General features: G+C 36.1%; 1 protein-coding gene across 4 annotated transcripts in view; it reads right to left on the reverse strand.

Moving 5' to 3' along the window:
• Window positions 1-3,534: 3,534 nt before the first annotated feature.
• The window catches only part of LOC121424840 (transforming acidic coiled-coil-containing protein 3-like), a 52,787-nt gene continuing 43,879 nt past the window's right edge, over window positions 3,535-12,442 (reverse strand). For all 4 annotated transcript variants that reach the window (XM_041620644.1, XM_041620641.1, XM_041620642.1 and 1 more), the window contains 7 exons: window positions 12,341-12,421; window positions 11,823-11,932; window positions 8,683-8,726; window positions 8,179-8,339; window positions 7,166-7,272; window positions 5,802-5,922; window positions 3,535-4,481 (listed from right to left, as the gene is read on the reverse strand). In XM_041620644.1, the coding sequence (XP_041476578.1) occupies window positions 4,410-4,481; window positions 5,802-5,922; window positions 7,166-7,272; window positions 8,179-8,339; window positions 8,683-8,726; window positions 11,823-11,932; window positions 12,341-12,421 (696 nt within the window). In that variant the 3' untranslated portion in view covers window positions 3,535-4,409. The remainder of the gene's footprint in view (window positions 4,482-5,801; window positions 5,923-7,165; window positions 7,273-8,178; window positions 8,340-8,682; window positions 8,727-11,822; window positions 11,933-12,340; window positions 12,422-12,442) is intronic.

Here is a 12,442-nt window from a genome sequence, read left to right on the forward strand (position 1 = left end):
GATGAAGTGTTGATTGGACCAAATGGTTATTGGATCAATTGGTTGGTTAGACAAAATGTTGGACAGAATGGCATTAGACTATTGAAAATAGACAATGTGGTGAGTGGACGAGTTGGTAGTAGACGAATTGGCCATTTGCCATTTCCACCACTCCTACCATTGCCGCCATCATCATCACCACCACCACCATCATCATCACCATCATCATCATCACCACCATCATCATCCTTCTCCACATCATCATTATTGCCATCACCACCACACCATCAATGCCACAAATGAATTTACAGAAATTTAAGATTTTCAACAATAAATTTAATAGACAAGTTATCTTTGTCATTTTTGTACAAAGAAAACTTTGTAACATAAATCTCAACGGAAGCTCAAAATAGTGAGTGATGAAAAAAAATGGGGAAATAAAAGAGGAAAATATACACAGGACAAAATGTCCAGCAAAACAAAATATGCATTGAGATAGATTATTATTATATTCCAATTTATGAACAAACTTTAGTACATTCAATTGCAATGAAACACTCTGCCAAATGGTCAATGTACACGCCATATTTACAAGCAAAGTAAATCAAAAAGGCTGCTGAAGACTGTACAAATATTTCTCAATCTACAGTGTCTACACAGAATTTTATGCATATTATTTGCGAACTATGCGCGAAGCATGCTTAGCCTATGTGCAAAGTATGAGTGCCCTGTTGTGAACTAGTCATGTAGTGCGCGCCACAACCACCCGGGGGTGTACCTACTATTTATTGCCCGACAAAATTTCTATTTCAACACCTGGCAGCGGCACAGCTTTATTGTGCAGTTTATGAATAGTTAATGAATTTGTAATGCGTGCCCAAATTTCAACATCTTGAAAATATTGGCATGCATTTGATGCACTGCCACGCACCCATGCGCAAACTATGTGGGAACCACAATGCGTGTAAGTGTCAACCGGGCTTAAGGATATGATCAAGACAATAATAAAATGAAGATGATAAAAATGAGAGTGAATGAAACCTTTTTACTTATCCTCTATACTAAATTTTTGTCACTTCGATATGTCTACAAACTTATTTTTTTATTTTTAGAAAAGAGCTTCCTAGCAAAGCAATACATTCTAAAATTGACATAATGCACCTGACCTTATGAATAATCACTACAAACTTGTGATTTCAGGAACTCCACACATGTAATAATTTTAGTGTGCATATGTAGAAAGACAAGATAACAAAAAGGGAAGTATTGATACCTGTGTGCAGTAGTGGATCCAGATAAACCATTTAATGGGCCATATAGCTTGGCACAATGTTGGGCCCGTCAAAAGTCTACATCTGACCCTACTTGTGAGGATGGGTCCTGTTGCACTAAAATTTACCTGTACAACTAAAGTAACACAGCCGTTATGGAAAATACTGTGGCGACAGGGTTCAACAGCACTTCAACTTTATTGGATTGGCTTGAATTTCCTTTCACTGTATCGTCATGGGATAAAGTGAGACCAAACTTTTTTCATGAGACCTATATGATATTGATGCACATATCAATTTGCAAATCAAATCAAAAGTACATATATGACATTATTCCAACAGAACAAAATAGACTCTGCAAACTGGTTGTGAATGCTATCAAAGACAACTTTTAAAATACATGATGTACAAAATATGATGTCTTTGAGGTAACAACTATACAATCCTGACCATTACATCAATCCAGCTCTGAAAGTAAAACTGACATTTGAAAATAAATTATATTTTTCTCTCAACAGAAAATAAAGAAGGCATTAGCAGTAATATCACCACAAAAGCACTTTGAAATCTTACATTGAACATCACACCAAATTGGACAATATAGCAAGTTGACACCAGTTCAACTATAATCGATGGTGAAATATGGCTGCCAGCTAGACATACCTAGTAAAGCACTGAACAACGATCAAAATCACAATTCATCTAGCATAACAATCTGAAACATATTTTTACAAAGGGAAACATTGTTAAAATATCCCAACCCAACCAACTATAGCCATGGTGGAATTTCATTTTTATTAAGTAGTAAAGGAGTGCCTTTTTAAAATATTCTCGTGTTACCTAGATCCAAACAAAGGACTCTCCAAATATCAAGATACCCACAATACTCTAACTACCCTTTTTCTTACTGCCAAGGATATGGTCCAAACTGCACAATACAACAATTGACTTTTCTAAAAAGAAACCATTCTACACAACTAGTGGAATTGAAAGTTATCTGATAGCTTTACAAGGACATTGAATTGTATAACGAATCTCCAAGAAACCTGAAAAGATTATATCTAGTCAGCCGCAGCTCTCATTAATACAAGAAAAACCAGCAAGGTGCAACAAAGGGTCCAAAAAGGACGTTTGGAGCCCTGCTAGTCACCTGCACGAGTGAGAGCCCTGTAGTCAGCACTTGTACATAGGTTAGCAAGCTCCCTCCCCCTCCCTCCTAAAAAAATATATACTTCTGGTCAATTTCTATCAATGCTCAAACACTCAATTGATGATTGAGGAAATGGACTTCTGCATATTGCTTGTTAACAATGGAGTCTTGAGAATTACACAGATCACAGTACAGTTTCATGTGATAGGTGCTTTATGTTAAGCATGAGAAATTAAAAAAAATATTGGCTTGATTATAATATAGGTATATTTACCCAGGTAAGCCACTTCACTTGCTAAAACTTTTCTCCCAGTGGGCCCTGCTATTATTATTACCCTGGCTTTAGCTGGGCTGCCTAGGCGCTCAAAGCATCCAAGGAAATTTTTCCTACCGGGTACCCATTTACCTCACCTGGGTTGAGTGCAGCAAAATGAGATAATTTTCTTGCTGAAGGAAATTACGCCATGGCTGGGATTCGAACCCATGACCCTGTTTCAAAGTCAGAAGACTAATTCACCGGGCCACAACGTTCCATTATGGATAGGTCTCTCTTAGAACTCATCATAGCATATTATCAGGGTCTGGGAGCGTATTGGGCAATTATATATTCATTTTTTCTCACAGTTAATACCATTTACAACCCTGAATCGAAAAAAGGACATCAAACAATATAAAAATTACATGTTACACAACAGTGGTTACATCAAGCATATACCTGTTACATATACAGACAATATACAGTCAATACATTTATAAATTTGTTATTTGTCTATACAGGTATGTGCAGATTATGTAAAAATAAATTACTGTGAATGTATGATATACCTACAACACAATATATCAATTATTAAATCAATTTCGAAATACACACAATATTATGAATGACTGGCCAAATCATTTATAAGAATCAAAAATCAATTTAATTATCAAATAAAAATCATGGTTTTTCATTCAGATTTTGAGATGATTATATCAAACTGTCAAACAGCTGTAATCAACATGAATTTTTTTTTATATCACAAAGTGGTCATTACTAAACTACCTGGTGCCTATTGCATAAAAGAAAAATTCTGACATTTTTTTGCCAGAGTTTTTCAATGTGTTAAGTGTCAGTCGCATAATTTTGCTTGCCAGAGATTTTTGTGGCAAAAGTTTTATGCAAAAGGCCCCTGGGGTGCAACAAGTGGACGATAAGTGCAACAGCCTCCCATTTCATCAAAATGAATATGACAGCACAATCTCCAAATCAAAAGTAAGTGTACCCCCATTCTCACCTACTATTGAAAACAGCCCTAAGGAATAAAATATATCCCAAAACAACAAAAATAGCAATAATGTAGATTTTAATATTTCTTCATTATCACTAACCTCAATAAATGTGGCTTACATTCGGTGACATGAAGACTGTCACACTACAAATACTATCATGAAGTAGTGCAAGGTCTGGCAATTGTTTGTCTCATAATTTATTTCCATTGTAAAAAGAGTACATATGATCAGAATTATAGTGCATATTCATACACGAAAATGAATGCCACGCTGGGCATAAATCTATAGTACCCGCAACTCGCAAAGTTGATCTTCTATTGTATACCGTTTTCAGATAATTCCAAGACCATGGCATCACAGCATATCCAGGTATTCACTAAGTCCTCCACATGGTTCCATAATTCACACAATAATATATATATATTTATTATACAACCAGTCGATGTATAAAACAAATGTGTATACTCCTCATGAGCTTCCGACAGTCTGTTTCTGTGTGAGGATGTGATCTCCATATGATACACAAGTACTATATGTTGCACAAGATTAGTGTTCAAGACAGATCGATGGTAGCTTTTGTTCCAGCTGGATCAGGACAGAGTTATATCATCAACAGTTGTCATCTGACAAGTTGTCAGATATGACATCTTTCCTTGCATTTCATTGGCTGATAAGCTTGTCAGTGCTGATAGCTTTCATGAAACCGTCCCCAGGAATCTGCCCTCGCACTCAAATTATTCTCATTGACTACTGCTTCCCATTTTCGAGATGAGTTCATCACAGATATTCGTCAGTTCTCCAACTTGTTTGGTCTGCAAGAGAAGTAGACATTGCAATAGTTTTGTTCATGGGGAAAATGCACTAATTCTGATGTATATAAACATGCTTCGAGTCTCTTTAGAAAAGGTGTTAATAGAAATGTGTATTCTTCCATTATCATATCCATAATTGCAACTATACAGTTAAGTCAAAGACAACCTTCCATAAGTCAAATAATCTAAATTAAAGCAATTTTTTTCCAACCAGATTATGCAAAGCATTTGGTTTTATAAGATATTTATATTCAGTTATTTTAATATTCTCTGCTCAGAACAGCTCATGCAGATATCAACTTCAGGTGATAACTATTTCAATATCAAAGGAACCTTTTTTTATTGTTTTGAGAAGTGATAAAAAATAGATTTCTACAGTTTGCAAGTGCTTTTAAAGGGGAATCCAGCCTTGGCCATAAAATGTTGTGTTGGGAAGGAGAAAAATAAACTAGACAGAACGGTGAAAGTTTGAAAGAAATCGGACAAGCAATAAGAAAGTTATAGCTGCTTTAAAATTGAGATCACTAATACTATATACATTTCAAATTGGCAACTGGGTTAGTAAATTATGACAAAGGGCAAGGACAACTTTCCCATAGGCCATGAACTTTATTATCAGAGATTTGTGGTTTTCTCCCAAGTATCCATTCTCCTGGGGCAGTAATCTAAATATAACCCAGGTAGTATATTGTTTTACGTCCTCATGGAAGAAAAATAGAATTTGAAATAAAACTTTTGGAGAAAATTACATTTTAGCCATAATATGCATTGGAGTACATGGAAGAGTAGTCCTTGCCTTACATCACTATGACATCCCAAGTGCGGCCAATTTGAAGTCTTCATGGGTATAGTGATTACCAATATTTAGAACTTTTAAAAATTCATAACTTTCTTGTTGTTTGTCCAATATTGTTCAAACTTTCACCTTTCAACTTGTCTGATTTTTCTTTTCCTTATAAAAACAAGTTTTTATTTGAGTTGGATTCCCCTTTAAAGATAAGCAAAATCTCTCAAATTGAAGGGATATTTTTTTTTCATGGTCATGGTTTCTAAATACTAGTAAATAAATTCCAACAGTTTGCAAGTGCTTTGTAGGAATATATCTGCAACTGAAGGGATGTTCTTTGCAAAGGTTGATCATAGCAAGAACAAAACAGTCCCATTCAGTTTTATGGCTGCACATGTAACAATAATCAATGATGACAATTTCTGTTATTTTTCAAAATTCAAAACCTTCACACCTTTACATGCTATTTCATTTTCCCTCAAGAAAATCACCTTTCCTTAAAACCTAGAAGTGAGTTTTGAGCTTAATCTAACCTTTTGTTGAATATTTTTTTCCAGTCCCTCTACATTCATCTGTTCTCTCTTCAAGCTTGCCTGGAGACCAGCAATCTCAGATTGGTAACTCTTCGTGACTTTGGCGATTTGTTCATTGGCTCTGTAGAAGAAATATCAAGGAGATAACAAACATAGGATGATAAAGAATATATATACTAAGGTGTGGATTATGTTAGTGTATATTGCATGTCTTTAACTAAAACCATCAGAATTGCCAATTTATACCCTTTACAGGAAGTAAATAAAACGACTGAACACATGCAAGACCTATAGTTGACTTACCATCAATCACATATCCTGGTTTCAGCATAGCTTCCATTAAGGTGCTTCAATATTTCAATGAATACATTCCTACCAGTTACATATTTACCTCGACTGTGTCAAGTGTACCAAATGTAGATTAACGCCTTGCCAAGGGATGTTGGTGCCAGGGCCGGAGTCAAACCCAAAGCTTGTGATTTACATTCTGGTGACTGATCCACTATGCCACATCAAATCTAGATCAGTGTCTTTCCAAAGGCAAACACTGATCAAGAACTATTTAAAAGACTCTTACATATTCCATGCATTGTCAAGGACTAAAACTCACTTCCTCAATATCTAGAAGACCAATCCAGACAATTCAAACTTCAAGTAACTTAGGGTGTGTTTATGCTTCCATTGCGAGGACAGAATCAGTGATTTCAAACGTCGATTCAAAACGCCGATCGTAAACATGGTTCTGGGAGTGCTGTTTATGCTTAACTTTTCAGAGCAAATCATGATCTCCAGCTGGCTTCGCATCGTAAAGCGAGGTCAAATTGGGTGCGCATTTTTTCGAAAGTTTTTTTCTGATTGTTGTTATTACGTAGAGATAACATGGAGCAATACGACTGTATTTTCCCGCGGATTTTCATCTCACCGGAAGCATGTACCAAATGATGTCATTTAAACATGTTTACGATCGTGGTTCTGTTTTTACTTCTCCAGAAAGCCTGATTCTGGTCAAACGATGTTTACAAACGCACCTTTTTGTGAGTTTACGATCGGCGTTTTGAAACAGCGTTTACATGAAAGTAAGCATGGACGCAACCGTGTTTTGGACTAATCACGTTTGGAAATACTGATTCTGGCCTGAAAAGTGGAAGCATAAACACGGCCTTAATGAACCATGCTTCAACAAACAAAGTCTGAATACTAAAGAATGCACACTCTCTGATTCTCCTCATTTGGTTCCCAAAAGGACGTTGACGAGTACATCACAGAAGCAGGACATTGGTGCTGCTGCAGGATTTGAACCCTGTTCCTTGGGTCACAATCTCTCGACTGCAACACCTCTACTGAAATAGTCATATTGGACTTACTTTTCAATCTTCTCTTCTGCATGTGACTTCAGCGTCTGGTATCTCTGCTCTTGTTTCTTGACCTTCGCTTGGTATTCTGTCACATGTTTCTTTAATGTCTCTTCGTTCTAGGAACAAAAAAATCACTAAGTTCAAAGGTCAAGCAGACAGGAAATGCTACATTCGCAAAAGATATAAGTGAGATTAAAATAATAATAATAATAATACGGTGTTCGATTGGGGAGCGCTTCATGCAGCAAATAGTGATTTCCCCGACTAATTCACTTTAAGCCAAACAGACACAAAGAGAACACAGTAAGCTTACAGCAATAGCCAAAAAAATCACTGAGTATTTGTTTCATGAAATGCTGCACAAAACTTGCACCTTGATATAAATGGTAACACATATTTGAATTGACACAATTGTTTTATTGGATGAAAGAGGACTGTGTCTTTCCAGAGATACAATATAGCATATAGTGGTTAAAAAGGAATAATTTTAAAGCAATAAATATTAATCATTAATGTTGCTACATGATAGGCAAGTTTAGTCAAGATTTCTGAAAATTTGAAATTCATTTTTTTTTCTGATTACACCAATGAAGGCTTTTTATCAACTGAAAACAGGAAAAAAAATGGACACAGGTGTTGTATAGAAAATTAATTTGGATAAAAAAAAATGAGGCATTTGTTTAAATAATTTATCAAGTAATATCCCAATCTTACAACAGAGGCTCTTCAAAAATGAAAGCAGAAAAAACAAGAAACACACAAACAATAAATACATGTACATGTATGTAGATTGGGAGAGGACAAAGAAATACTAGAAATGCACTCTAGTTTCAACATCACATATGAATTTACAAAAAGAAACGAATCTCAAAATATTCACAATATTACAGATTGATGACAGAAACGTAGGGACTATGAAAATTAAGTAAAAAAAATACTAATTAGCAGATTAAGTTCACTTCTCTGTTTTATTCAATGGCGATTCAATACTGTATCTTTTGAAAGCTATAAAAACAACATACCTTTCTATAGCCGTCAAGCGTTTGTTTTAACTTTTCATATCTCCTGTGTAGATCACTGAAGGCACTCTCAACTGAAGCAAGGTCCTCGAGGGCTTGGTCCTTTTCTTTCTGTAACTGTGATGCTGTGTCATCTGATGATGACTTGGCCTGTGACACATCCGCTGAAACATCCAAAGACAGCATTTCATCATAAAAAAATCACCAAGCAAAAAAAGTCTAGATTTTGAAGTCTGATTCAACATTATGTACGAGCATGTCACACTCAAAATTACTCTAAAAGATGATTTCATGGAAAAAAAATACAATGCATATACAATACTGCTTCTAGCCAACAAGTTGTTTTTATGTTGCAGAAAGAGTATTGTTTATAGAAAAGACGCCAAGATTTCATCAGACGTTCGGTTATGGTTTAGGGAAATATTTATTTGAATAGGGTATACATACTTTTTGGAAAAGAGCAACATTACAAATTGTTTAATAAAAGAGAGTCAATGCATATCTTACCCATTAGTTGTTGAATAGATTTCTCATATTCAATGATCAATGCCCTGGAAGATGACGAAAAGCAAACAAATTACGACATGAAAATATGATAACATTATGACAAATCTAGATCATTTAACTGATAAAAATTCAGAGACTATCAAAATTCAACATTAACTACCGATGGTCAGAGGGGAAGGGGGAGATCAAAGAACATATGGAATAAGCAAGTAATGGAAAGTAGGAGGGTTGGGTTGAAGAAGCTCAATGAACCAAATGGTATAAAGTGGAGATTTCTGTGAGTGTGAGGTGAATCCAGCTATCCCCCCGAATAAACGGGATTAAAAACAACTGCTGCTGCTGCTACTACTACTACCACAACTACCACCACCACCACTACTACCCATACTACCACCAGTACCACTACCACTACCACTACCACTACTACTACTACTACCACTACTACCACCACCACCACTACCACCACTACTACCACTACTACCACCACTACTACTACTACCACTACTACCACCATCACCACCACCATCACCACCACCATCACCACTACTACTACTACTTAAAAGTGAAGTCTTCCCATAGGAATACATCAAATGTCATTTAAAAACATGATACTTAACAATACACAGGAACAAACTCCCTATGTAGTATATTCAATTATTTATTCAGTATGGTGAGCTTTTTCCGCATAAAATATTTTCAAACAATATTGTATAAAACCCTGTCATGCCACATTTTCCAGCCAATCAGCCTCCAAGTCGGCTATGTACAAATTAAATTTAAATCTGAGTTAAACTGACAAATAACCACATTGATCCTTCCTACAAGAAGCTAGTGACAACAGCTCCAGAGTTCTGTTATCCAAAGGGATTGAATAACAGGAACAAACTCCATATGCAGATTCAACTTTATTGATTGGTACGGTTTTGTAATACTTCTGGTTCGAGGTTGTTCAGGGACGAGAGCAAGACCAATAGTATGTATTATTATTTAGATGTAGGGTTTTAGAGGTGCAGATGTTTTTTTATGCCTGACAAAGTTGTCTCAAAGAGACAAAATATTAAAACTCATTTTTAACGTGCATGCCCATGAAAACCATCTAATATTGAAAATATTAGACGAAATGAACATTTTGCCCCTCCCACAAGCTTATCATTGGTTGATAAATGTGCACATGAAGCTATTGTTACATCACAATGAAATTGCATTGCGTATTAGTTGCTAGGTGTGGTAAAGGAGTGTCAATTTTATTGAATTCATATGCGCTAGCACTATATGCCAGCGCATCTTGATTTCTTTTTTTTTTTAATGACAATACTCAGGCACCATGCTCATGATTTACAGAAGTGCCATTAACATGATGGTTACTACAAACAATTTTTGTTTTGCTTCATTACTTGATGTTTAGCTTTGTGGGGGTATCTAAACAGTGGCGGATCCAGAGGGGGGCGCCCCGGGCGCGCGCCCCCCCTATTTTTTTTTTTTTTTTTGGATGGTTATATTTACTGGATTGGTACAATGTAGTCAATTTCAAGGGCTAGATCTAGTCAAAACTATATTTTAACTTACGCTCATGGCCTTTGTGTTCGCACAAATGCACCTCTGTCATACTGTATTGCAATATGTAAATTCCGGAATACCAGGGCGCGCAAGTCGATTGGTTGGAAAGTTGCACCACTTGTAATCGGGAGTTGCAGTGCAGTGACCAGTGTGAAGATGTTGGATTGGATATAATTTTTTCCCGAAATTTTGTGTTTTTTGTAACATGCGTTTGTCCGTGTTTATGGCAAATACATGTAAATCGTAAGTAACAGATCGCGAGAGAAAGTGTCAACGATGTGAATGATAATGTCTATCCCCGAGATTATTCTTCACTCAAAGATGAAGCCCTATATCGGGCGTCACTTGCGCAGCATTATCATTCTGCCTTGGTCATGTACGTTTTCACTGAAATGTATAGGTCAGACATATTTGCATTTAATGTAAACTAACTTTTACACTTTCTGGTAGATTCAGAGGCATATTATCCAGGGCGCCCCAACTAAGTTTCGCCGAAGCAATCATTCCAACGAATTATCAAGGAGCATAATTGTATATTCTCAATCACCAGTCGACCCCACTCCGCGTTTGCTGTGTATAGGCAGCTATATGTCAGCGTAGGGAGCGAAGATTTTATGTGACGGGGGGGGGGGGTGGGGTGGGGGTTGGAGGGGAGAATAAAAATACTTTCGTGCTGGGGAAAAACGTCCCGAGGACACATTGTGTATTGTTAAAAAGTAGAAATTGTGACATTAACCCCCCCCCCCCTTACGCCATTTTTTATGTTTGATAATCTATAGGTTTGCTGATTACAATATATCTTTAAAAAAAAATTGCCAGCAAAATCGAAAACGTAAACAATAAAAATGATGAGAATCCCCTTAAGAAGCATTATATTACTTTGAGGTTGTGCAGAATGACTGGATTATTGAAGATGATTTGAAAATAATACGAGGGAAAAGGTTGATTACCAGAAGATGATGTCGTTTTTTCTGTAGTTTGTAACAATTTACTGTGCATTTTGGGGAAAAAAGAACCAAATTTTATGCATGTTGCCATACGACTAAACAATTCTCGTTTGAAACACACAATGTAAATACACAAATGACAATAAACAGAATGGATTATTCGGAAGTTATCGAATACAAGTCTCAGTTTCGTATCATTTAAATTTGACGTTTCACACGATGCAAGCAAGTGAAGAGCCTTTGCCAAATGTATGTTTTGAATGACCGCTTATACGGTGTGTGACTGGAAACCAGCTCCTAAATGAGTCAGTATGTGTCTTTTATTCATCAAGTTAGTGATTTAAGTGTGCATTTTTCTTTTAAAGGTGCTCTCAAAATACGACTTTTGGACATGATTTTTTGAAAAAGTCCTTGCCGTGGGAGGGGGGTATCGCTTCGCTCCCTCGCCGCTGGCGCCCCCCCTATTTCAAAATCCTGGATCCGCCCCTGCTAAACAATAATAATAATATTAGAATTGGTCTACAACTCATCCAATATTGTTCTTCAGGTCGTACAATATTTCTTCGCATTCCACTCAAGGCAATCCGAATATTCAGCATGAATTTCACAAAAATATAATTTCTCCTCTCTTCTTACCTCATATCTGCACTGGATTTTTCCAATGTCTCCTTAGCTTTGGTGATTTCTTTGATTTTCTCATTACTTGCTTGGGACTTCTTTTCATACTCCTTGTATTTCTCTTCAGCCTGCCATGAAAATAAAACACCAGTTTTGATCTCATCATGTCATAAAATTTATAGCTATATCTTCATAATTTTTTTTTCAATGACTAAAGAAAATAATGATAACCAATCTCTTGTTCATTTGTTAATATATTTTGTTTCAAATATTAATTCACATAATATTCAGGAGTGAGGAAGAAGGACTGAACACAGATTGATAAAAGAAAGCCTGAAGATGGATTTATAAACAGATAGAGTCTGGAGCGAATAGAATAAGAAGGGCAAATGGGAGAAAAAGCTAGAACTGTTAATATAATAATTTCCACTTTATTTATTATTATTGAAGGGGGGGGGGGGTTCTTTGTAATTTGTTCCAAAATCATGACTTATTTAAAAATATAAGAAATTGAACAAGGTGATTAATATACTTACCACCCTCTGTGCTTCAACTGTTGCTGACCTAGCTGCTTGTAATACTGCAGCATCCATATCAGACTGAGAATATCGCAAGAGCTAGAGAGAGAAAAAATGATA

This window comes from Lytechinus variegatus, chromosome 12 (assembly GCF_018143015.1).
Source record: "Lytechinus variegatus isolate NC3 chromosome 12, Lvar_3.0, whole genome shotgun sequence".
NCBI lineage: Eukaryota > Metazoa > Echinodermata > Echinoidea > Temnopleuroida > Toxopneustidae > Lytechinus > Lytechinus variegatus.